The sequence below is a fragment of the Pararge aegeria genome, chromosome 14 (assembly GCF_905163445.1).
Source record: "Pararge aegeria chromosome 14, ilParAegt1.1, whole genome shotgun sequence".
Lineage (NCBI taxonomy): Eukaryota > Metazoa > Arthropoda > Insecta > Lepidoptera > Nymphalidae > Pararge > Pararge aegeria.
The window spans coordinates 13378363-13404755 of record NC_053193.1 but is presented as its reverse complement, the minus strand read 5'-3'; the positions used below and the strand labels follow the sequence as shown (position 1 = coordinate 13404755).

The window sequence follows — 26393 nt, the reverse complement described above, 5'->3', positions numbered from 1 at the left end:
GAAAAGTTAGTGGTGCTTGCCGGGGCTCGAACTCGGTCATCACGAAAGGAAAGCCGAAGCCTTACCCACTAGGCTTCAAACTGCTTCAAGGAATACAATGAAATCAAAATAGTCATATAGGCCTGATTTATAAGCCTGGCATGACGTCGGAATAGAAGCAACTTTCAAACGTCAGAGCATGAAAAACACAGCATTATTATCCCCACGTGATATAATTATCACGTGCCGTGTTGTAGACGATTGATGAGAATACAACTGTCCCTGACCCTCCTTTTTCCGCGGGTGTCATACGAGGCAACTAAGGGAATATAACGGAGAACGACCAGAAGCATCCTCTGTGCTACTACTACCATCTACTGCGATAACAAACCCGTCTGCCCAGTGTGGTGATTATGGGAAAACCTCCCTTTGACAGAGACCATTAGTCCAGTAGTAGACCGTCATTGGCTATTAATGATTGATAATAAATTCAAAGAGAATTGTAAGAGATTGATTGCAGCAATAGCCTTTGCATGCCTACAATTCTTGTTCTTTTGTTTATTCTTTATATTATGTATATTTTGATGTTTGTGTGAAACAGAGTATTTCTTCTTCTTCTTCAAAATTCATTTAGTTAAAGTACGCCTATTTTATAAGTAGTTTTGAAACGTCAAGTATGTATGTTTGTAGTGACTCTACCACCGGTTCGGAAAGCAGATTCTACCGAGAAGAGCCAGCAAGAAACTCAGCAGTCGCTCTTTTCCAACATCAACATTTACAATCATTTGCTATTTTGCGGAAGATCAGAGCGAGGCTGGCTGCTTCAAATCTACCTTGTCATTGAGGAATTCATCAAATGTATAGTAACCTCGCTGTTTTAGATGTGTTTTAAAACATTGTTTAAATGTATGTATTGGTAGGTAAAGAATTACCTTAGGAATCATGTTGTAAAAGCGTATACTCAACCCCACAAAGGAGTTCTGCACCTTTCGCAGACGATTTGCCGATATCACTAATTTAATATCAGCTTTTTGTTGTAAAGAGTAATATTTTGTCTCACAAAGACAAATATATTATTATAAATATATTGCGAAGCTACTGTAAGCATACCTATTTGTTTAAATTTTTCACGAAGCGATTCGTGTGATTACTTTATCACGTTTATGAATAAGGCCTAAAGAGTTTGTTCGGCTTATTATAGCGTATAAGAACAGTGACGTAGTATAACATCCCTGGTGTGAAGCGAGCCTAACTTTTTGCGTGCAAAATTCCCTGACCAGTTATCGTTAATTAAATAACGAACGAAAACAGGCGGTCTCACCCCCCTGTCAATACAGCTGAATACAGGTAAATGTATGGGAAAATAAACAACGCCCCTATGATATTTCGAAAAGGTTGATTTCAGCCGTTTGCAGTATTTGTTCGCATGTTTATTTGTACCTACTTATTTGTTTGAAAAACGAAATTGATTTTCAAATATCACAATGCAGGAACGGTTTTATACCTCCTAATATTTGTAAGAATAGTAAATAAACCGGTACACTTCGTACCACATTTTTCCACACGAAATTACCAATTTAGATATATTTGACAATTATTTTGGGTTAACTAGTTGTCTTTTTTTTTTTAAATCACATCTGTATTGAGGCAAACGACGCATAGGAAAAAGAATTTAGTCAAGCCGAAACGAAACGGATGAAAGTCGAATTATTAATTACAGGCACATTACATCTTTGGTGATAGCGACCCACTGTGGGACTTCGTCTTCATTTTCGGAGGGGCGAGTTCTAAACCTAAGATGCACCTCTTACTTTTCTAAGTTATGTGGTTTTGATCAATTATAATATCACTTGCTTAAACCGTGAAGGAAAACATCGTGAGGAAACCTGCATACCTGAGAGTTCTCCATAATGGTCTCAAAGGTGTGGGAAGTCCACCAATCCGCACTGGGCCAGCGTGGTGGACAACGGCCTTAACCCCTTCACATTATGCGAGGAGATCCGTGCCCTATAGTGGGCTCAGGTCGTCACGTGTTCCTACATGCCCTGCAGTGTCAATCTGCGATGTTTTTGCAAGTTTGTATGTATTTTTAAACACACTAATCTCAGGAAATACCGATCAGATATTACGCCTGCGTTTGGTAGCCCGTTTATTAAGAACTCTGGCAATAATATAGCATCACGCTGCGACCTCATAATTCACGCAGTAGAAACCTGTAGGAATAGTTAATAATATTATAAAACTGAAGAGTTTGGTATTATGTAACTGTACGTTTAAATAAGCCAATATGGTGTCTTTGTCAAAACCAGTTTAAACAATATTTTTTAGGGTTCGAATGTAATTTAAGAAATTAGTATATTAATATAGGAAATGTTTGTCCTTCACGCCCTAACGAATTCACGAGATACGAGATAGTAAAAAGGATGGAGGGTAACACAGGCAAATTTTTTATGGCCTGGATAAAAAATTTGCCTTTGTTACTCTCCATTCGATCTAGTGTTCCTGTTGACTAGTATGACTACCATACTCCCTTACAGGTTAGCCCGCTAACATCTTAGACTGCATAATCACTTACCACGAGGACGAGATTGCAGGCAAGGGTTAACTTGTAGCAGAATAAATTCGTAATAAACGCGGAAGAAGAACGCCGACAATATATAAAAAGTACAAGAAAAACCGCGTGATATGGTTAATAAATTATATAATATATTCCGAATCTACCATTAAATAAATCGATATTAATATTATTTTTTGTTTTGTAAGTCATATCCGACTATCGGATTTTGAATGATAAAGTTAAATCTTGATTTATATAAGTATAAAAGGCACTTTTGATGAGAAGGTACACAATGTTTTAAGATTTTGTTGTTGATTTCGACAGTGGCCGTGGGAAATTCGCTATTGACGTGGACCCACTGATTTGTGGCTCGTTAGATTGGTATTTTCTAAATTTTTTGAACTTGTCGATATTTCAACCCAACTTGAATTTCGGTTCCTGCCAATGCACAAGTTTAAAGAATTTGTTAAAACACATTTATTACAGCGAGGTTACTATACAATTGATGAATTTTTTAATGACAAGGTTGCTTGGAAGCATCCGGCTCCGCTTTCAGCTCTCACAAGATAGAAAAATGAATGTTAAAATGTAAATTGTCGATGTTGGAAAAGAGCAACTGCTGAGTTTCTTGCCGGCTTCTTCTCGGTAGAATCTGCCTTCCGAACCGGTGGTAGAGTCACTACAAACAGACAGGCTTGACGTTTCAAAAGTGCTTGAAATAAATGAATTTTGAATTTGAATTTGAATTTCGGTCTCGATGTTTTGTCAGTTGGGTGCCAAGGGCAGAATTTATTCACAGTCTTCTTATTATTTTTACAGCAGCTACTTCTTGGATCAGTGTGCGTCAAACACTACATTACAAAAGGTCACCTCGGTCGTAATCTCGATTTCATAATATTTCGCACAGAAATGTTTTGCATTCTGAGAATGGATATGACCTACTTTTAGCTGCGAGGAAAAATCTTAGTCTCTTGGGACAACATAAACCACGCGGAGGAAGATGTCACATGGCATTTACAAAAGCTTCCGTTCTATTTAACAAACACCGTGTAATCGTAATTAGCAATGCAGCTTAATAAAAAAACAAAACACGCAAAACACAGATGCTCGAAGTATTAAAGCACTGGGACTAGGCAGTGTTAGACATTTTAGCGTTCCGGCACGACGCTGCGTAGAAAACGATTAGGAATTTAGTATAACTGCTACACAGCTAACAGGTTAGCCCGCTACTAATTTTAGTAATAACTACGAGGACGGACTGGCCTAACATGCTCTCCAAGCCACGACCATGGACAACGACAATTTTCTAACTCCGTCCTAAGTCGTTGAACAATCTCCATACAGTTATGCCAATCGCTCATAAACTTTACCAAATTTATTTATAACTAGCGGACCCTCAGTATGAGTCAATCGAGAAGTTAAAATAGATCTGATGCTAACATCATAATTATCGTGGCTAGCAATATACCTACTATTATTTTACGTGGTTTACTGAGTTAGTAAGTTTTCATTATTTTAGTTGATACATATACATCCATACTCACAAACTTTCGTATTATAAGATTACTAACATTAGTAGGATAGTACGAATACGCAACTTGCTGTTATTTGCGAAGCGTTATGTCCTTTATCTCCGACAATATTTATCAAATCCTCATAAAAGTTAGACAATATATGATTGATAGTATACACTTTCAAATAAAAAAAGAATTGTTAAAATCGGTTCAAATTTAACAGAACTATGAAGTAAAACTTATAAAAAATTTCATCCCATTTCCCGGAGGAAACTTATTGTTTATCGCGATACAATTTACTATTTGTTGACCCGGAATATCAGCTACAACTATACCGAATTCTTTTTAAATCCGTTCAGTAGTTTTCACGTGATGCCCTTACAGACAGACAGACAAAAATTAACTAAAAATCTGTTTTGGACTCAGTATCGATTATAAAGCATCCCTCGGTTCAAAATATATTAAATGTACAGAAATCTTCCAGTTACAGTTTTATTATCCACCAGGTCTGACTGGCCTAACGTGCTCTCCAAGGCACGACGGTCGACATCTACAATTTTCTAACTCTGGGCAAGAAAATACTGACTGATTATTTGCGTTAGGGATAGCAAACATATTCTAGCTTTTTCATAAACCATTGTTTATTTTCAATGTAATGATAAAACTTGGAAGTAGGGCACGCATTCTGTGGGGACGTTTACAAATTACCTTATTTTTCACATCCATCTGATTACAGCCGCACCCGATTTGGTATCATATACCCACGTAGTCGTAGGTAATTTTATTTCTTTAACATTTTTTGGTGCCTTTTTCACAATGATTTTATTCGAATTATTGTCAGTCTTTCTGTACTCTCGGGAACCACGTTAAAAACGGCTCTATAAAGCTTGCAGGAGTATTAATCTAAACATTACATTCTACAATATAGAATATGATGAATTGAAGTAAAAAAGTTGCCAAGAAAAAACATTCAGAACTAGCTAGCTTAACTCCACGGTTGCACCCGCATTATCTCTGACCCATAGGTCGTAACAAAATTTTATTAGCCGCGAAGTTACCTTACTCATATGACGTAAACTGCTGTCCCGATAAGACACGCTTGCGCAATCGTTTAGTTTAACATTATTTCCTGAATTATTTGACTTTTTTAATGAAGTAAATCTCTAAAAATAACTGGTTTGTTTAGGTATAGTCCTGTATTTTTTAAGCTCGCGATTAATTCTAATGTAAATGTCCAATTGGAATTAATTGTAAAGTATTTTACTGCTATATAAATAACCGAAGCGATGATAGTGCAGTCGGTAGGCGCTCGACTTCATTTTCGGGGGGCCAAGTTCGAATCCCAGCACGCACCTCTAAGTTTCTAAGTTATATCCATTTTAAATAATCAAAATATCACTTGCTTCAACGGTGAAGGAAAACATCGTGAGGAAACCTGCATGCCAGAGAGTTCTACATAATGTTCTCAAAGATATGTGAAGCTCACCAATCCGCACTGAGCCAGCGTGGTGGACTGCGGCCCCCTACACATTACCCCTTCTCATTGTGGAGGGAGTCCCGTTCCATGTAGTGGTCCGGTAATGGGTTGGTATGATTATGAAAATACAAATAAATAAATATGGTAAGCGTAGCTTGGATTATGGGTACTAAGATAGCCGATGAATATTTTTTATGAATATAGCTACCTAATAACCACAAACACTTATACAGATAAATACCCAGACACTAAAAATCATTTATGTTTATCACACAATTTTTGACGTGACAACGTCTTATAATTCGATGGAGCCGACTGCACGCACGAAAAAACATGACGTATGCGGCGTTACCTCGCTCTGAGGTAGGCTCAAGGCTAGAAGTGCAAGCGAGAGCGCGGAACGAGCGACAAAGAGGCACAGTCTGCCTCCGCGTTCGAAATCTGTCTCTCTCCTACTTGAGTGAGCGATGCGTCCGCGTGGACAGCTTCTATACAATAATACATTTACATGTTTTCGGCAAGGATGAAGTGCAGTGAAAAGTGAATGTGGTGTCATTTGTTTATAGCAACGATTATATCTATCAAACAAATAAAATTAAAATTTTCTTATGAAAAATGCAACCATTCCATCAGTATTTTCTTACGACGTTGTCACGTTCAACTATCGTCAGTAAGCCGACTTTACAGACAACCAATTTTTTTTTTCTAGTTGTGTTAATCGAACCCCGGCCTTGGACGCAGTAAGCGCTGCCGACTGTGCCAACCGGCTGTCTAAATTATAGACATGGATATATAAACATACGAAAAATCTAAACTTTCTTTTTTTTTTTTAGAAAGTATGGAAAAGGTTTTACGGACAAAAAAAGCCATATAAAGTCGGTGTCGGGTTAAATCATTAATCTTGATTATTATACGCAAACTGATTTGTTCATAATAATATGAACTCCATTTCTCATTCCATAAAAATGAGTCACAATCATAAAAGGTCCCATTTGTTGTCAAAAAGGGACGGGTCGCTGAGCCAAAGGAAAGGGTTTGAAGGATAAACGATAGGATATGTACGTCTATATTGTCCAACAAAAAATAGTGATATGTAAATAAAAATGCGGCGTTTATTTTGACTCGGAATTGGGTTATTCGTTTTATCTCGGTATTCGGTACAAGACGAAAAAATTGCCTATGGTTCTTACAGATGCAAACCGGGACATTGTTTGGTTATTAGAAATGAAAATAAAATAAACAAAAATAAACGAACACTTTTCCTTAATTTAACTTCTTTATTTAGTCCATGTAGCGAATAGCGGTGATAGTCTACTGGTTAGGACTTCAGTTTTTATTAAAGTAATAATTGACGGACCAATCAGATGGCCCACTTGATGGGAAGTGAAAAACCATTGCCTATAAACAGAGCTACACTTAGCAAGACATGCAAGGAACACATTGAACAACTTGCCGCCCTATGTCCACCTGAGGCATAGGTGTTAGGCCACATATGCCTGTAATTACACCTGCATCCACGCCCTTCAGACCAGACAGCATTGCAACAATGCTGCTTAGCGGCCAAAATAAGCATGGCGGTTACTTCCCCGGACGAGCTGTCACAAAAAACAGAGAAAATAATAATAAGAATAATAAATAATGATTAAATATATACATGACTTAGAATTATTAATTGAGTTAATTTTTTTTATTATTTCTTCTTTTTTTCCTTTACGAGTAAGCCCTTGACTGCAATCTCACCAGTGGTAAGTGAAGATGCAGTCTAAGATGGTAGCGGGTTAACCTGTTAGGGAGTATGGTAGCCATATCCCTAATCGGTTTCAACGCCACATCGCACCGGAATACTAAATCGCTTAGCACAAAATACAAATAAACAACGTAAACTCCGTACCCTCGTGGGTAATAAGTTAATGATATGTACCTATTTATAGAATATTTTATTTACCGCTGCATATAACGGAGTATTGGCGCAGTGGGCAGCTACCCTTTCTGGGTCCAAAGCTGTGGGTTCGATTCCCACAAGTGTTAAAATGTTTGTGTGATGAACATGAATGTTTTTCAGTGTCAGGGTGTTTATATATATATTATAAGAATTTATGTATATTATTCATTAAAATATTAATCAGTCATCTTAGTACCCATAACACAAGCAAAGCTTACTTTGGGTTTAGATGACGATGTGGTTATTGTCGTAGTATTATTTATTATATTATTTGCAAAATGGTATTCTCTGCAGAGCAAATATTTTAGAACAGAAAAAGAAAACGTCACGCCACCAGGTACAAATACCTCAGTTAATAACAGCTGCAGTGAAAATATTCCAGTAATTCCAAGAATTTCAACCTCACTCCCATCCGCTAAATATACATGAGTGGAATTGTCCGCGGAATCCGAACCCTATGCTCTAAATAGCTATAGAGAAAGCGTTTTATTAGCCACACATTACCCTTTTAATTCGTTATGGAAGGAATCCTTTTCTTGGATACCTACTGCGTGTTTTTTGTATACTACTATATAATACTTTAAATCGGTGGAAGAATGGCTACGAAAAAACATACTTGATATTTTAAGTCGCACAATATATTAGGCCTACTTCAAAGAAATTAAACTAATTCACAAAAAAATGAAGTCGTAATCGATTTATCCTTTCGGACGCTTCAATGCCACAGGAAGACACAAACACACGCAGGCACGTAAAAGAGATTAAAAAGAACACTTCGGTTGATTGGTTATTCCAAATTTAAATGTTCGGCTCACAAAATAGTTATAGGTCATATCGAAGAAAAACAAAGGATACTTATTTTCCCAGCGGGCAAATAGAAATTCAAAGTGGAAGCTGGAAGCGAAAATAATTATAACCTAAACTAACCCAACCTATTTTATTTGGTATGTAGTTCATCCGTAACAAAACTATCGAAACAATAATATATGGCAGCCATCAATAACCTAATGGTTCTCGCGTAAACTATTGTATTTTAAATCCATTGCACACAAAATAAAATTGCAATTTAATTTATGAAAACTGAAACGCTTTTGTACAGTACACGTTTCAAAAACTAAATATTTTGTAGCTGAACGAAAATTTCAGAATTCAAATTCAAATTCAAATTCATTTATTTCAAGTAGGCCTACTTTATATAAGCACTTTTGAAACGTCAAGTATGTATGTTTGTACTCTACCACCGGTTCGGAAAGCAGATTCTACCGAGAAGAGCCGGCAAGAAACTCAGTAGTTGCTCTTTTCCAACATCAACATTTACAATCCTTTTGCTATCTTGCGGGAGATGAGAGCGAGGCTGGCTGCTTCCAATCTACCTTGTCATTGAGGAATTCATCAAATGTATAGTAACCTCGCTGTACTAGATGCGTTCTTTCACATTTTTTAAATGTATGCATTAGTAGGTCAAGAATTTCTTTAGGAATCATGTTGTAAAAGCGTATACTCAACCCCACAAAGGAGTTCTGCAGCTTTCGCAGACGATATGCAGATATCACTAATTTAAAATAAGGTCAGGCTTAAAAAATTAAACTTGGGAGATTAGTTCTACAAACACTACCTATCATCATCATCATATCAACCCATTACCGGCCCTATACAGTGCACGGGTTTCCTCCCACAATGAGAATGGGTTAATCCCGGTTATCCCGTCCACCACGGTGGCCCCAGTGAATTTGTGAACTCCACCTTTGAGAACATAATGAAGAACTCTGAGGCATGCGGGTTTCCTTACGACTTTTTCCTTCAACGTTGTTGCAAGTGATATTTTAATCACTTAAAACGCACATAACTTAGAAACATTAGAGGTGCGTGCTGGGATTCGAACTGGGCCGCCGAAAGTAAAGTAGAGCTCCTACCCACCGTGATATCACCGCTTCTACCTGTAGGACCATGTTAATCAGTTGAACCTGACGGCACTGACGCTGGGTCATATTAACCCCAGGCCTATTAAAACGGAAATAATTTTTGGTTAAGAAAACAGAACGAATATCTCTTTTGTCTTCACCATATTCGCAACTAGTATCCGCCATATGGAAGATTTTTTGCAGAAAATGGAGGACGTAAGTCTTGAATTTGGCCTCAAGATCAACCGCAGTAAGACGAAAGTTATGATTGTCGACCGCATGAACAACAACTTGCCAGAAGTTTCTAAAATAGCAAACTGTGAAGTCGTCCAATCATACGTCTATTTAGGAGCGTTGGTCTCGAACAATGGAGGTTGCATAGATGAAATTAAGCGACGCATGGCGATATCGAGGTCCGCTATGGATAAGTGACAGAAAATATGGAGGAACCGTAACATAACCAAAGCCACGAAAATCCGGCTTGTTAGAGCGCTTGTGTTCCCCATATTCCTCTATGCTTCGGAGACGTGGACCCTGCGGGAGAGTGAGAAAAAGAAGATATATGTTCTTGAGATGTGGTGCTGGAGAAGAATGCTAAGAATACCTTGGAATGCATTCCGGACCAATAAGGCCATTCTTGAAGAACTCGGCATCACGCAACGTCTATCCTCCATAGTACAGGCTCGTATTCTCACGTTCTTTGGTCACGTGTCCAGAAGAGACAACGACTCCATTGAACGTCTGGTTGTCCAAGGAAGAATCGAGGGCACCAGATCACGCGGAAGATCGCCCATGAGATGGGCTGACCAAATAAAGGCTGCAGTGGCTGTCCCCTTATATGAGTGTGCTAGAAAGGCAGCTGCCAGAGAGGAGTGGCGACGAATAGTTAAGCGTGCCACAACCCTTAAATGACGACCACGACCGCTCTGACAAGAGCGAGCCGACTGAGAAGAAGAGAGATAACTTCAAGAGCAACGAAAACTTTGGATCTATCGTGGATCATCATTATCATCATATTAACCAATTACCGGCCCACTACAGTGCACAGGTCTTCTTCCACAATGAAAAGGGGTTAAGGCCGTAGTCCACCACGCTGGCCTAATGCGGATTGGTGGACTCCACACACCTTTGAGAACATTATGCAGATACTCAGGCATGCAAGTTTCCTCACGATTTTTACATCACCTTTGAAGCAAGTGATATTTTATTTTAATTCATTTATTAATTCATTCATTCAGTCATTAATTAGATCAGTCATTCAGTCATTCGTTAGTTCATTCATTCAGTCATTCAAGTGATATTTTGATTGCTTAAAATGAACATAACCTATGAAAATCGTGGATAATTAATATATTTCCGGGATGTATATTTACCATTGCGCAACGGTAAATAGCACAAAAATAGCTACTAAAATAATGGCCAAAAACTGAACACCTAATTTTTTTTAAATGGAACGAAATTAAAACACTACCGCACTATCCGCAAATACGCCATTTATATAATATTCCAGGAATGGTGCAACATCACTTGGAATTGATCTTGGAATCTGAACTTAATAAATATTAATAAGACTCTTAATAGATATGAAGATAGATAGCGTTTTACTAACCAGTCATTAATATAATATAATACTCTCTTTATTAAGTTTATACTCATTTGGCTGTAAGTTTGTAACTAGGCCGAAGCCTCCCACAAGACCAGGCCAGAGAAAATTATGAAATTAAAAAATACCAGATTGCCTCTGCCGGGGACCAAATCCGGGCCATTGCTTGTAAAGGCAAAGCGATAAGCGGACGGCCGTCAAAACCTGCCTGTGAGAAACAAAGCCGGCATAGTGAAATACAGTTGCGTCTAGTAATATTACGAGATAATACAAGTCATGATAACAATTGTTGTCGTCATATAAGACTTACTGTCTTATTCACAATTAGGAACACAAAACCTCTACAATACTCAACCCGTATTGCTTGTTTTTTGAGAAGCGGTCATTAGCTTAGTGGGAAAGCCGAACTTTCCTTTCGTGGAGACCAAGTTTTTGCCTTCGGACACAACGTTGACTTTTCGGAGTTATGTGCGTTTTAACGGTGAAGGAAAACGTCGTAAGGAAACCTGCCTGAGATATCTTCATAATGTTCTCAACGGCGTCTGAAGCTCACCAAAGCGCACTTGGCCGGCGAGGTGGACTTAGAGCGTTAACCCTTTATAGAAGGAGACCCGTGCTCTGTAGTAGGCCGGAGAGTTGAGGTGATGATGATACAGTCATTTGAAAAGGGGGTGACCTTTTCATATATCCGTATTAGTAAAATAAAAGATACAGGGCGTGTAATAAAAGAAATAATATCTTAACTTACCTCAAGGTAATGAATATAACTCTTCTTTCTGTATTTGTGAATTGTAAATTAGTGACATCTGCATATCGTCTGCGAAAGGTGCAGAAGTCATTTGTGGGACTGAGTATACGCTTTTATAATATGATTCCTAAGGTAATTTTGGACCTACCAATGCATAAGTTTAAAGAATGTGTTAAAACACATTTATTACAGCGAGGTTATTATACAATTGATGAATTTCTTAATGACAAGGTTGCTTGGAAGCATCCGGCTCCGCTTTCATCTCTCACAAGATAGAAAAATGAATTTTGAAATGTAAAATGTAAATTGTTAATGTTGGAAAAGAGCAACTGCTGAGTTTCTTGCCGGCTTCTTCTCGGTAGAATCTGCCTTCCGAACCGGTGGTAGAGTCACTACACACAGACAGACTTGACGTTTCAAAAGTGCTTATATTAGGCCTACTTGAAATAAATGAATTTTGAATTTGAATTTTTGAATTTGAATTTATTTGTGTTTGTCTATTTCTACCTAAACGGCTGGACCGATTTGGATGAAATTTTGTGAGTATACTGCAATGGATTTCTCCTAGAAATTGATTATATCATATTTACTGAGGCGCTGCTTTTCCAAGCTACATGCCGGGTTCGTTAATAAAGTCAACTCGGGACGGGCCGAATTTATAGAAATAATTAATTTATACAATACCTATTCGGCCTATCGTGAATTATAAGATGCTTTCTTTTGCTTGAAAATGACCATGAACTAGAACAATATATACCTAATATTTTGTTTAAGTTACGTATTTTCAAAAGTTCTAAATTATCGTTAATTATCGATTTCAAGAAAAGTTAAAAACTCGCCTTAACCCTTCCATTTCTGAGAGACTGGTGCCCTGTAGTTTGCCAGCAATCGGTTGATGATTATGACTTAGAGAATATAAAAACTCAAATAACACTTGTTTAGTAACTTACTAAAATAATAAATATTAAAGAATCGTTTAATTTTCAAAAAAACATGTGAATAAAATCGTGGTCATAAGTCATATAATCTTTCCACGTGTTATCGCGCGTCAGTGTGATTATTTCCACATCATTAGCACCGGGTTAAGAGCCATAAAGATGAATAAAATAAAGCAAACTGTGCAAGGCAGCAATAAATAAATGATCCATTTGATAGCATTTACCCTAAATGTATAACGCAGCGACCGTTAAAAGATTTTTTTGTCAATCACGTAATCCCTTTTGGATTTTTGTTCGTAATTTTTCTGCAACAAGTGTCAAATTTCCTTATTAATCAATTTATTAAAGGGAGGGATTACGAGTTTTCTCTTTTCTTCCAACTTCCTTTTTTTTTACTACGACAATTCACACATCTTTCCCCAAAAGTAAGCGTAGCTCGTGTTTTCGCTACTAAGATGCCTGATGAATATATTTATGAATAATATACATAAATACACATATTTTTGAAGCGGTGATAGCGCATTGGGTAAGAGCTCAGCTTCACTTTCGGGGGGCAAGTTCGTATCTTTAACTATTCTTAGTTATGTGCATTTTAAGTTATTCAAATATCACTTGTTTTAACGGTGAAGGAAAACATCTTAAGGTAATCTGCATGCCTGGAAGTTCTATATAATGTTCTCAAAGGTGTGTGGAGTTCATCAATCCGCACTGTGCCAGCATGGCGGACTACAGCCTTGACCCCTTCCTATTGTAGAAGTAGACCCGTGCTCCGTAGTGGGCCGGTAATGAGTTGATGTTATGGTGATACTTTAATTTGAAAAGGGAATTTTAATAATACGGACATAATATGAAAAGGTCATATCCGTATTAGTAAAATAAAAAATACAGGGAGTGTAATGAAAAGAAAGTTAAGATAAAGTACGTATTGTAATATGAAGACCAAAATGTTCGGGTATTGAAATTAACTTTAGAACGCTCTTCCGGCTTCGGTGTTTCCTGATTCATACAACTTGAATGCTTTCAAGGCAAGAGTGAATAGGCATTTTCTAGGCAAGCGCGCCCCAGCATAGACCGCATCATTGCTTTATATCAGGCATGATAGTTGTCAAGCGAAAGTCTATCAAGTATAAAAAAAAACTCGTCTTGTAAATAAGGTACAATTATTTTAATACTACAAGCATAAGATAGCCCACTTTTATAAAGAACAAAACGAGTACAAGTAAAAAGCCTCAACGATCCACTTAAGAGACATTATGAAGCTGAAAAAAATTACTCTTTTTTTCTAGGTAGGAGACTATTAAAGAGCCATTTCATAAAATTTACTATCACGGAGAAATATTTAAAATAGTTCTTTTCTACAATTTTAAAAGAACTAAGGATGTTTTTGTTGATATACATTACTTGCTATATTATGAAAATTTAGCTTAATTTCTCATCGTCAGGAGTTGTTGACTTTACTATGAATAGTTGTTTATTTAACAATTATTTGCTTTAACAATTATTCATTGTAAAGTTAACATCTCCTGAGGATGCTCCGGTTTCGGAGCGAAACGTACGTAGGGTACATTGCCGAAGATCTGTTTGGTGCGGAGTATAAGGATTGGAGAAATTATAAATTACATTTCTGATTCTCCTGCTTTTCTCTGGATTTCCGCAAAGTAACGCCTGCTTCTATCCAACATCCTACATTACCTGCGGTATTATTTGCTTACTTTTCTTTTTAAATATAGCGTCTACTTATTAGATATATTTTTTTTACAAAAAGCTTAATTGATCTAGAGTGAATTAACCTCTATCTTTATTATCAAGTCGACCAAAGGAAGTCCAGTCTTTTGTGGCAAGATCCGAACTCAAATGGAATTTTGCCTACAACAAAAATTATTACTTGTGCAAAATCTTATAAGAAAAATAAATTATTTTTATAAAAAACGACCGATAATACTTACACATACATACATTACGACTTACGAGTAGTCCGCGACTATGCCTATAAGTTACAATTGCTTTTCCAAAATCTGCAGATTGCAAGTTGAATTTAGTAGAGCTATTATTTTCTTCATCAGAAATGAGGAAATTCATTTAAGTAACTAAAGTTATCGACATAGCTTGACAAGACGAGAAGCTGAGGCTGAAGAGAAAATAGCTTGAAGAACCGATGGACTTTGGATACTTATGTTGCTGGAATTTCAACCTTTACTGAAAATGTAGCGTTGGTGGCCATTCAGTTGTGTTGTACAACTAAAACGACCCCACTATCTCATTTTGTAAAATTGTTTTCATACTTTGCATTCACAAAAGAAATACAGATGACATCATCAGCAATAATTTTCAGTGCTGAAATGAAATAGTCTCTTATCTTTTTTTTTTTTTTTTCTCTTATCTTTTACATTGTTCACTGCACTTTTTAAAAAGTTTGCCCTTTGAAACCTCTTTACTCCATTCTCGGACGTTTCCTCTAATTATGTATATATATTTTAGTTAATATATTAATTAATTACTTGATTAACTGTTTAGCATGGTTGACTACGGGGTATGAGTTCACTGGATTTGATTCACTGTTTTGTCCAAATTGACAGGTTTTGTTTGTTATGTAATTCTCGGTTTCAGTCCGGAGTTGTCAATATGCGTAGTGCCGGTAATCTATTTAAGCTCTTGATCACAGTTTCATGTGGAAATAATCATAGTTAATAAAAAGCCCGCCAACCCACATCAGAGTGTCGAGAGTTAACACTCTAAATTCACATTTGCTATGCGTTGAGGTCTGACTTTAATTACTAGGCTAAAGACGATGTTTTTGATAAAGAATGTATTTTATTTTGCATATTTATGTTAAACTACATATAATTGAGTTAAAAATTATTAATTCCAACTAGATGCCCAATTAAACTTCGTACCATCTGAAATTTATCTTCTCACACCCTTAGTAGGGTCGGCTGAATATGTTTTCATCACTCTTTTCATATTAGCCATCATCTCACTATCCACTCCCTTTATACCCACCTTACAGAGAAGTGGAAAAATAGCTTTTCTTTTATCTTCCCCTTCTTCTCTCATCACTACCTTACTAGCGGACCCGCGCGACTTCTTTCGCGAATGAGCTGACTTAAAAAAATATTCTATTGCTGTCGCGGACTGTTAAAGTTTTAAAGAAACAACAATTCCAACAATTCCGATCTACTTACTACATACTTCCGCCGTTTGGCGTAACGTTTACCGTTCACGCATCGCACGCATCAGAATCTAGATCGATTTATAGCCCCCAAAACCCCCTGTATACTAAATTTCTTGAAAATCGTTGGAGTCGATTCCGAGATTCCAATTATATATATACAAGAATTGTTCGTTTTAAGATATAAGTTAAGCGTCTTTTAATGGATTTAAGGTCTCTCCTAAAGGGAAGGTTTGCTCATATTCACAGATTAGTGGATGGCAGTAGTAGCACAAAGGAAGCTGCTCATCATCAGAGCACAGGTCTCCTTTCAGAATGAGAAAGGCTAAGGCCGTAGTCTACCACGCTGGCCAAGTGTGGATTGGTAGACTTCACACGCACTTGAGAACGTTATGGAGAATTCTCAGGCATGCAAGTTTCCTCATGATATTTTCATTCACCGTTCAATGCAAGTGATATTTAAATTGCTTCAATTAAAGACGTGCATAACTTCTAAAAGTCCGTGGTTTTTGCCGCGACACGAGAACGGTCTCTACGAAAGGAAAGCCTTACCCACTACGCTATCACCGCTTCAAAATTTATTTGACTGTTACTATTTACCACGGTTGTGGCAATAAACACGATTTAAAATTTTGACAGTTTTTTTTTAAAATTACATAATGTAGCGTTTTTTAATTATTTTGTGCTCGTGACGTGCGTATCTCGCTTAAAGGGCCAAGATTCGCCTAGGCGATTATCACAATTATACAACCGTCAAACAATAGGTTCACCACGAATATAATCTATGGAAGTATGGAGTATGGAAATTAAAGTCGATGCAGCAATTCCCAAAATAATGGAAGATTTTAATTGGTAACTAAATATAAGTAATTAAAAACGGTCGAAAGATTGAAAGGTAATTTAATTATAAAAGCACAACGGTATGAAAACACGTACACAACATTCACGTAATCATTATACCTGTTGCGTAACATCTTTTTGCAGCCTCACCTTTAATTATTTTGACTTGTCCGCTACCGAAACCTGGACCCTGATGTGAACTTCATGGATTGAATAAACAATGGACTCATTCCCTATAATTACTCCCTGCATGAAAATATATGTTTATAAGGAAAGAAAAAAAAATTATCTGTTGCCAATTCTGTTCTTAAACTAAACTTACCAAATTTGTCTTTTCTTTAAATAAAGCTATCCCGGAAGCCAATATTTTCCAAAGAATTTTATAAAGGGCTATAAAAATTATCGGAACCGACAGGATTTGAACATGCGACTCTCGGGCAATCGCGGCCTGAGCGCTTTCACCAATTAAGCTACGGCTCTCCTACCGTCGCTGCCGAAAATTAGTATATGCCTTTCACATCAGTCTTATAGCGACTGTATATTTCAAAGAATAGTGTAATCATCGTCATCATATCAACCGATTACCAGCTCACTATAGGACACGGGTCTCCTTCTGCAATGAGAAAGGCCATAGTCCACCACGCTGGCCAAGTGCGGTTTGGTGGACTTCACCCGGCTCTGAGAACATTATGGAGAACTCTCAAGCATGCAGGTTTCCTCACGAAGTTTCATCGTTAAAGCATAGCATATTTGAATTGCCGAAAACGCAGATAACTAAGAACAGTTGGGGTGGCGTGCTGGAATTCATCTGAGTTTGCGCACACATTTGTGCACTATAATATCTCCCAGCATCTCCCGGCTACCATGGGCAGGAGACATTTATCTCCCCGGGGAAAGGATAAAAATGTATCTTCTCCCACAGTTTAACCAACTCACACATCATTGTGTGAGAGTTGGTAAAGCAAGTGGAAATAATGTCCAAATATGCCTTTGCTAGCCCTGTAGGTAGATGGGAAATTTCGTTGGACATTTACCACCGTGGCTGAAATCGGGTAGGTTAACTGTTTTTTTTTTAATACGATATGCATATATAACAATTTATACGTAATTTACATATAAGGTAGGTACTTATTTTCTTAATTTCAAAATAATTTAGTGACTACCCCATAATATTTAAGATCCTTGGAAGAATCTACCCTCTGTAATACAGGTTGTCCTAGCGCAGAGGGGGGAGAGTCCTTATAACTTGTTTAATTATTAAGCATATTGACTATTTAACTTAACTTTAAATGTTCCAGAAAAGACATAACCACACAAGATTGTTCAAATTTCGGCATACCGCTCGTGCAGTATACACAATAGTTTGACAAAAGTAAGTTCAATGTGTAATATAATAAAATATTGAAAATATTTGAACAAATTTTACTGGTCCTTATATTACATTGTAGAGGCGGTCTAAAAAGCCAACAAAGTATTTTAACGACTAAAGTTGCGGCAACTTTATCGCGGATGTTAGCACATTCAAGTCCCTTGCTACCAATTATACAAAATTGCGCCAACGAGGCGTCTCTACTACAAATTATGAGAGAGAATAGTGTAATTTTTGCTCCGAATACACTATTTCGTTTATGTTTATTTCTATTTTGAAATACCTATAAATTTGGTACGTAAGTGGCTGTCCCGATATAAAGTAATGAACTGCGCTATACAAAGAAGACTAATGTGTTTAATGGTAGGTACATGTTTGTTTCTATGTGGCGTAAAAGACGCCAAACTTGTGGACTGATTTTGATGATTCTTTCGACAATCGATTCGTCTTAATCTTGCGGTTGTCACTATAGACATGACAGTAATAGAAATCACCATTGGCTTCTTTTAACTAACTTTACACATCCTTACTGATATTATAAATGCGAAAGTGACTCACCCCTCACTAAGCAACTCCGATATTCTAACCCTCAAATAGCTTCGGCTTCTTTTTACTCACCCAACTATAGCGCCACTCTCAACAAGAGGAGGCCTAAACATTTCCTTTACTAGCCTGACGATCAGATTACTACTGATAATGCTCCCTATAAGGATACACAATCAAACTCTGCACAGCGTCTTCGCCGGCGAACACGAGGTCCCCAACATTTCACGTCATCCGAACGTGGGCTCACACCACGGTCTCCGAAGCGTGCCGATTAATCGTGATAAAAAGGATTCCCTTAGGATTTCTAAAAAACAACTGATCGAAAGACTGAAGTAACGGTACAGAACTTGTAAAGAAAATAACGTTTTGTTAAAAAGATCTTATTACACCATGCCTCTTTTGGTTCACGGCTGTCGAAAGCCTATAAATAATTTTATCAGAATAAAGCAGAGGCCATCGACCTCGCAACCCGAGTAATATAAAACTCATTGTGCAACGAATAAGCTTCAGCCCATACTAACATTTTAATTGAACCCTTAAAAAGGTTAAAAAACAAACAGCACATAAAATAAAAATCTTTCAAGAGAAATAGCTTGGAAAAGAATGATTATTGAGTTTCGACCAAACGGTCGAAACTCAATTATTATTCTTTTGGACACGTGATACGGAACACCAAAAGGTATAAACTTCTTCAACTTATCATACACAGGTAAGTGGCAGGCAGAAGAAGGTCTTGTCGCAGAAGGTTACCAATATCTTTCATTCAGACAATGCTTTGGAAGAGCCCAAATGGTTTTTAAGAGACCAAATTATTACACCCTAAAAAGAAGAAACTCATTTCAGTAATATCCGTCAATAAAAAAGTGAAGGTGTTTGTGTGTGTGTGTGTGTGTGTGTGTGTGTGTGTGTGTGTGTGTGCGTGTGATATGTTTGTGTGTGTGTGTGTGTGTGTGTGTGTGTATGTAATAAATGTAAATGGCAGGTTAGACTGTTGAAATATTGTATAAAGCAAACCCAATATAAAAGTTGTCATAATCATATAAAAACCCGGTACAAATATTATATATTCCTTTAAGTTTATTGTATCTGACGCGACGCGGAAATGCGGATGACTTTGAAGGGTCAGATATTGTTTTCTCGTGCTTCGGACGTATTGTGCATAGAAACAATATTATACAATTCTGAATTTCTTGGAATTTACTAGTCACTTATTTTTATGGGTACTCTCGACTACGGCTCTTCTCATTCTGAGAGGAAATCTTTGCCCTGTAGTGGGTCAGTAATGGGTTGGTAATAATGATGATGATAGCTATCAAAAAGATATGTAACTATACTTATTTATTTAATAGCGATGTTTCGAGTAGTTGGTTATGATAAATCTGAGTTTTATTACGTTAATGTAAATTACCTCAAACATAATTTTTGGAGGATCATTAGCATTACACAAGTATAATTCAAGGTAGAAAAAAATTAAACGTTTCCTCTACATGTAATCGCCTTAAGAATAATATGATATTGTGTTTACTTAAAGAACATAACTCAGTCGTTCGGAGAACTAGCATTAAAGCGTATTTGAAACAAAATGTTATCGTAAGTGACTTATAAAAAACTTTAAAATTAAAATTAAATCTATTTTTTTAAGACGTTAAGTATTTTGTTGTTATGTTTCTGTGAATATAATTTGGTAGGACAGTGAGTTATTGTTCGAGAAAATAGTGAATAAATAGTTTACGTGAGGATGTGTTTTACTCGTCTAGAGTAGAACAAGGTTGCATTATCTAGTAGATTTAATCTTTGTTCGACAAAGACGTGCCGTCCAGCGATTTAGTGTTCCGGTATGATGTCTTGTTAAAACAGATTAGGGCTATACTTCTTATCAGTCCAAGTTAATCCGCTACCATATTAGACTGCATCATAACATACTTTATGGTGAGATTGCATTAAAGGGCAAACAAGTAGCGGATTAAAATTAATTGCCAGAAATGGAGCGTGCCGGGGAGTGAAGTCGTTTCCCGCGGAAGAGTGGCTGATATCCTAACCACCGCTCACAATATAAATTTACTGAATAAAGTGTCTAAAAATACAACATTAAACATTGCCAGAGAGGTTCAAGGCCGTTCTACATTTCAACAAAATAGACTTCTACAAAAAAATTACGGGCTGGTCTTAAGCAATTTGGAGCGCTTAGATATCAAGTGGAGGCTTAGTTAGGAGGAAAGATGGACGACAAAAGTAGACTGAAAAGTCGATCCTGATGCTCGATGATATAGACCTAAAGAGGTGATAGCCCATTGGATAGGACTTCATATTCACTTTCGATCACCTCTAACGTTTGTGATTTTTCATAACCTTCTTCATTTCATTTGAATTTGAAATAATCTGAGTACAATTAAGTGTACCTATATCATAATAAAGTAACATAGTTATTACTAATACGTATGTGTTATCGTTAAGCTAGATTAGGTTAAGATTAGATAATTAAAAAAGCTTAATGAAGAAAAATATTTTTTTAAGTAATCCCCAAAAATAGTTCACTTAAACCGTAAAAATTTGGTTTAAGTAAATAAAAATATGTACCATACATTGGAACCCTAAACCTTTTTCTGAAGTCCATTGAATTGCATCCTATTCTAAAAAAAAACCACAATAAGTTAAGTCTAAGATGGTAACGGGCCAATGAGCTACATGTAATGTAGTAATTTAATACCCAGTATCCCTAAACGTTTTCTACATGGCATCGTACCGGAACGGTAAGTCGCTTGGCGGAATGTCTTAATCGATAAGGTGGCCGACTGAACATTATGAATCTATTTCTAAACATAAAATACCGTTCGGATGTAGTACGCTGGTTGTTTTATAATACATACATCTAAAGTCATTGAGGATTAAATGAATTAAAAGCAGATGATAAATTTACCGACGATGTATTTCAAAATTAAAACTTATTTCTATATTACACCAGTTCATACTAATAGGTATACTTAGATTTAAATTTTTTTAAAAGAAGTTAAAAACGTATGAAACACGCAACAGACATGTTGCTTACGCGTTTTTATGCAAATAAATCTTGCTAATATATTTCGACGACCTTCGTTGTACAGTGGTGATCACTGTGATCTTATAAGCGGCGGTCCCAGATTCTAGCAGGAGCACTTTGAGAATTTATTATTTCTGAATTTTCTCTAGTTTGACTTGTTACCACCCAGCCGATAAAGACATGCCGCCAAGCATTTTAGCATTCCGGTAAGATTAGTCGAATCGGTCGATCCAAGATTAGCATGGGTTTTAAATTACTGCCTTACATCTAACTGCTTAGGCCGCTATCATCTTGTATTGCATCATCACTAACCACCAGACCGGATCAGTTCTAACTTGTAGTGGAATATAAAAAAATACGGACAGTAGAAGGCTAAAGTAACAAACATATAACTAACATTCTTTATTTTAAATACTACTCGTATTTCATTGATAACCTTACAGGTTCCTTTGAACCGTCGAGCTTATTTGATTGTAGTATTCCTTCACCGGTTTGAAATGCAGATTCTTTGATAAGAAGCCGTAAATAATATCGTTGCAACATTCTTTAAAATACGATAACCGGTTTCCTCGTTTATTACGGATTTTTAACGAATCCATTGGGAATGGTTTGTTTTCGTGGAGTAAAATTTAGCCTACGTCATTTAAACTTACTAAAAAGTCAAGTTGATCGTTGCAGGTTTCCTCACAATGTTTTCCTTCAGCCTTTTTTTCAGCAATTATTATATCAGCCCATTACTGGTCCACTACAGGGCACGGGTCTCCTGCCACGATGAGAAAGGGTTAAGGCCTTAGTCCACCACGCTAGCCTATTGCAGAATGCAGGTTTCCTCACGATGTTTTCCTTCACTGTTGAAGCAAGTGATATTTTAATTGTTGAAATAACTTAAGAAAAGTTAGAGGTGCGTGCTGGGATTCGAACTCCACCCGTCCCCCCCCCCCTTCCCCTCCTGAAGGTTAAGTCGAAGTCCTACTAACTAACCTAAAAAGTCAAGTTGATCGTTGCAGGTTTCCTCACAATTTCCTCCTTCAGCCTTAGCCTTTTTTAGGGCTAGCACCGCTTAAGGAATAATATAAGTAGATATTAATTATAACTATAAATCTCTTCCAGGGATAATGCTTGTACCACAACAACAGGAGCCGCACCGCATCTTTTTGCGACAGCAATACAATTCCTGGCAGCAACACAATGTTATACACCAGACAAAATTTGTCCAGACGACGCAGCCCCTGGTGAGATAATTTTTAAACTACTTGGAAAATGCTAAGTTAAGTATTGTGTTTCTAATTGAAAGTATCTATGTAAAAAAGACCATTGAAATACTTAAACTTTAATTTGTCCTGTTAAATGGCAAGAACAGTCGAGAAGAACTGATAAATAGAGAATAATTTCAGCATTACAGCATCTTTAAATTTTCATTAGTAGCACGTATTCTTTCTTCTTTACCTATACTGCCTAGTCTTTTGGATTTTGTTTTGTCAGGCAAACCAATAATCTACAGTATAGACCATTGGTCTGCCCGACAAAATCCTGCTTGTAATGTGTAGAGTCTACACATTACAGGCCACCTACAGTGTGGAGACCATCGGCAAAGCTAAATAAGTTTGTAACATTTTTATCAATAAAGAATTTTAATTCGTTGTTTTTGCGATACAGGGACCTTAGCTTAGTTGGCAAAACTCTCAAGCCGCGATTTTCGGAGATATGGGGGTTCAAATGACGCCGTCTTTTGAATTCCATATGAATTTTAAAATTATTAGCTATATTCCAAAACACTTCAAAAGGTTTCGGAATCTTATGGTTAAAAAGGTTTTTGCATAACGCCGACATTGGTGCCATAACGTTGGAATAGTTATGCAGTGTTATGTCTCGCTCTGGTATTTGAAAGGTGCTCTCAGTTGTAGTAAAATAAAGCCTCGCTTAATTAATCGGACGCTATTCCACGATTATTAAGGCCCTGAATGTTTGAAGCGAAACTTCCGAAATAAGAGAGCAGGCGTTGAAACTGTATCTTTTCCCAGATCTGGAGACATTCGATTTCATAGTTGTGGGCGCAGGATCTGCTGGCAGTGTCGTAGCAAATCGACTCAGCGAAATAAGTCACTGGAACGTATTGCTCCTTGAAGCTGGACCGGAACCACCTATTGAATCTGATGTATGTCCAAAACAGATAAGGTCACAAAATCTTGTATGCACAGAAACGTGTTTTCACTGGCATTTTTTTGTTGTTACGAAATTTCATAGTGCGGCTTGCGAGAGCTACTGTTTGATTGTTTTGTTCATTGATTACTTAGCTAAATTTTAAATACATAATTTTTATTTAGTAGTCCAGCTACCTAGTTATCATATAGAAGTAATAACGAGTACTATAAATCATCAGCCGAAATTAAGAGAAATTTTGTCTATAAAACTAACTATTTAAATCAGCTTCGTTTGTTTCGGTGTTTTAACCGTCTGTTTCCGTAGCTAAAAATGGACCTATGTAATTTAACAATTCCGGGTCAAATTTTATAAAAATCTGTTAAGTGATTTAGACGTGCACAATTGAAAAAACAACCATAATGACATGCAAATTTGTTTCATCAGTATCATCAACCCATTACCGGCCTACTACAGGCAACGGTTTTTCAATATATAACACGTAATTTATATGTTATATTTCATATATTGTTGTAGATACCGAGCTTAGACGTTGAGATGTACCAAAGCAAATATGACTGGCAATATGTTACAAAAAGTGACGGTGTAAGACATCAAGGACTACAAAATGGTACAGTACGATGGCCTCGAGGAAAAATGCTTGGCGGTTCCAGTTCAATAAATGCAATGTTTTATGTAAGAGGAAACGATCATGACTTTCAGTCTTGGTTTGATGAGGGGAATCCAAGCTGGTCACCGGAAACTGTGAACACATATTTCAAGAAAGCAGAAAATTTGCAAGATATGCGACTTAACGAAGATCTTGAAATATACGAAGCTTATGGACATGATGGTCCACTTATAATAAATACCTTTAATACATCATATGCAGAGCTAACTGAAAAAATTTTAGATTCTTGGGATAGCATTGGAGTCAAAAAGATACCTGATATTAATGCGGTCAAGTTCCATGGATATGGATTAAGTGCAATATCAAGAGCAACTGCTGCAAATGGAGAACGACAAAGCACCTACAGAGCATATTTAAAAACAGCAAATAGTAGACTAAATCTCAAAGTTATAACAAACGCATTCGTGACTAAAATTTTACTTGATGATAATGCACAAGCGTACGGCGTCGAGGTGGATGTAAATGGAAAACAAAAACGATTTTTTGCAGATCTAGAAGTTATTCTTAGTGCTGGATCTATAAACACGCCACATCTATTAATGCTATCAGGAATTGGTCCTGCAGAACACCTATTTTCAAAGAATATCTTATGTAAAGTTGATTTGCCATATGTCGGGCAAAATTTGCAAGATCACCCTTATGTTCCTATTCCAATATATGGGGATGAGCCGGGAACGGAAAATATAGCTGAAAAAATGTTCGATGTCTTAAAATACCTACATAATAAAACCGGATATTTAGCACACGAAAATATAGTAAATTTGAGTGCTTTTTTCTCCCGATATAAACACCTTGATTATCCTGAATTTCAAAGTCACCTTTTAATATTCAGGCCAAACTCTTCTGATGCTCGAACATATCTTAGCACATATAATGATGATGTGGTAGATTCTTTTACAAAATATATTTCGGACAAGGCATTATACATTTTTGCATTGCACATTTTACATCCATTTTCAAGAGGCATGATCTATCTTAATACGTCAAATCCATACGATTATCCAATAATTGATGCTAATTATTTAGGTGACAACAGAGATATTCAATCATCAGTCGATGGTATAAAGATAGTAACTAGCTTAATAAACACTCCTTTTTTCAAATCAATTAACGCATTTATTCCTAAAATTGATTTGCCACATTGTGTTGAATATGAGTTCCTAAGTGATCTTTATTGGAAATGTTACTCAATCCACATGACTCAAACAGTTTACCATCCAATTAGTACAGCAAGGATGGGTCCTGATCCACGAAATTCTGTAGTAAACAACTTCTTAAAAGTGCATGGGGTGAAAAATTTACGTGTTATAGATGCCAGTATAATGCCGTTTGAAACTAGCGGTAACACTAATGCACCTACAATCATGATTGGAGAAATGGGATCCGATATGATCAAAGCTGATTATCTTACTAAAAAATAACTATTGAGTAAACATAATTTATCTCAAAAAGAATAAAATATGTTTTCGTATAATTTTGAATATTTTAAGCATCGTACGAAAAGCATTTAATGTCTATTGCTATTTTCTCTGCCTTCTCAAGCATAAAATTAATCCCTATTAAAATTAATCCAAAGTAGGCGTTTTCATAAAATAATTTTTCTAATTTTCTTGCAAACAAAACAGTCCAGCTGTATTCGAATTTTTGTGAGACTCATGCGAAGAAAATCCTTTTTCCTAAATATAAAAGAAGACATATTACTACATAATATCTACACTTACTTTGTTTAAACAATTAAATTTTTAAATTAGGAACAATAGTAGTACACCTAATTAAAGACTGGAATAAACTATGTGAAGTAATATTTCGAGTTCAATGTTCAAAACTTGTAATTAAAAAAAAATGATTTGATTTTTACATAAACAATATCATTGTCTTACGATACGATTGAAAGACTTCTTATATGCAAAGTAGAAGCTCGGAATTATTCATGAGCTTTTGGC

General features: G+C 36.5%; 1 protein-coding gene across 1 annotated transcript; it reads left to right on the top strand.

The window, feature by feature from the left end:
* Positions 1–9577: 9577 nt before the first annotated feature.
* Positions 9578–25871, top strand: LOC120629477 (glucose dehydrogenase [FAD, quinone]-like). The gene is made up of 4 exons (XM_039898418.1): positions 9578–9798; positions 22731–22852; positions 23642–23775; positions 24297–25871. The coding sequence occupies exons 1-4, from the start codon at positions 9578–9580 to the stop codon at positions 25869–25871; spliced, it is 2052 nt and encodes a 683-aa protein (XP_039754352.1).
* The last annotated feature ends 522 nt before the right edge of the window (positions 25872–26393 follow it).

Coding starts and splice junctions, on each gene's coding strand:
- LOC120629477 (XM_039898418.1), top strand. CDS start 9,578: ATGGAGGACGTAAGTCTTGAATTTGGCCTCAAGATCAACCGCAGTAAG. Junction 9,799..22,730: donor TCGAGGTCCGCTATGGATAA/GTGACAGAAAAT, acceptor AATCTCTTCCAG/GGATAATGCTTGTACCACAA. Junction 23,776..24,296: donor AACCACCTATTGAATCTGAT/GTATGTCCAAAA, acceptor ATATTGTTGTAG/ATACCGAGCTTAGACGTTGA.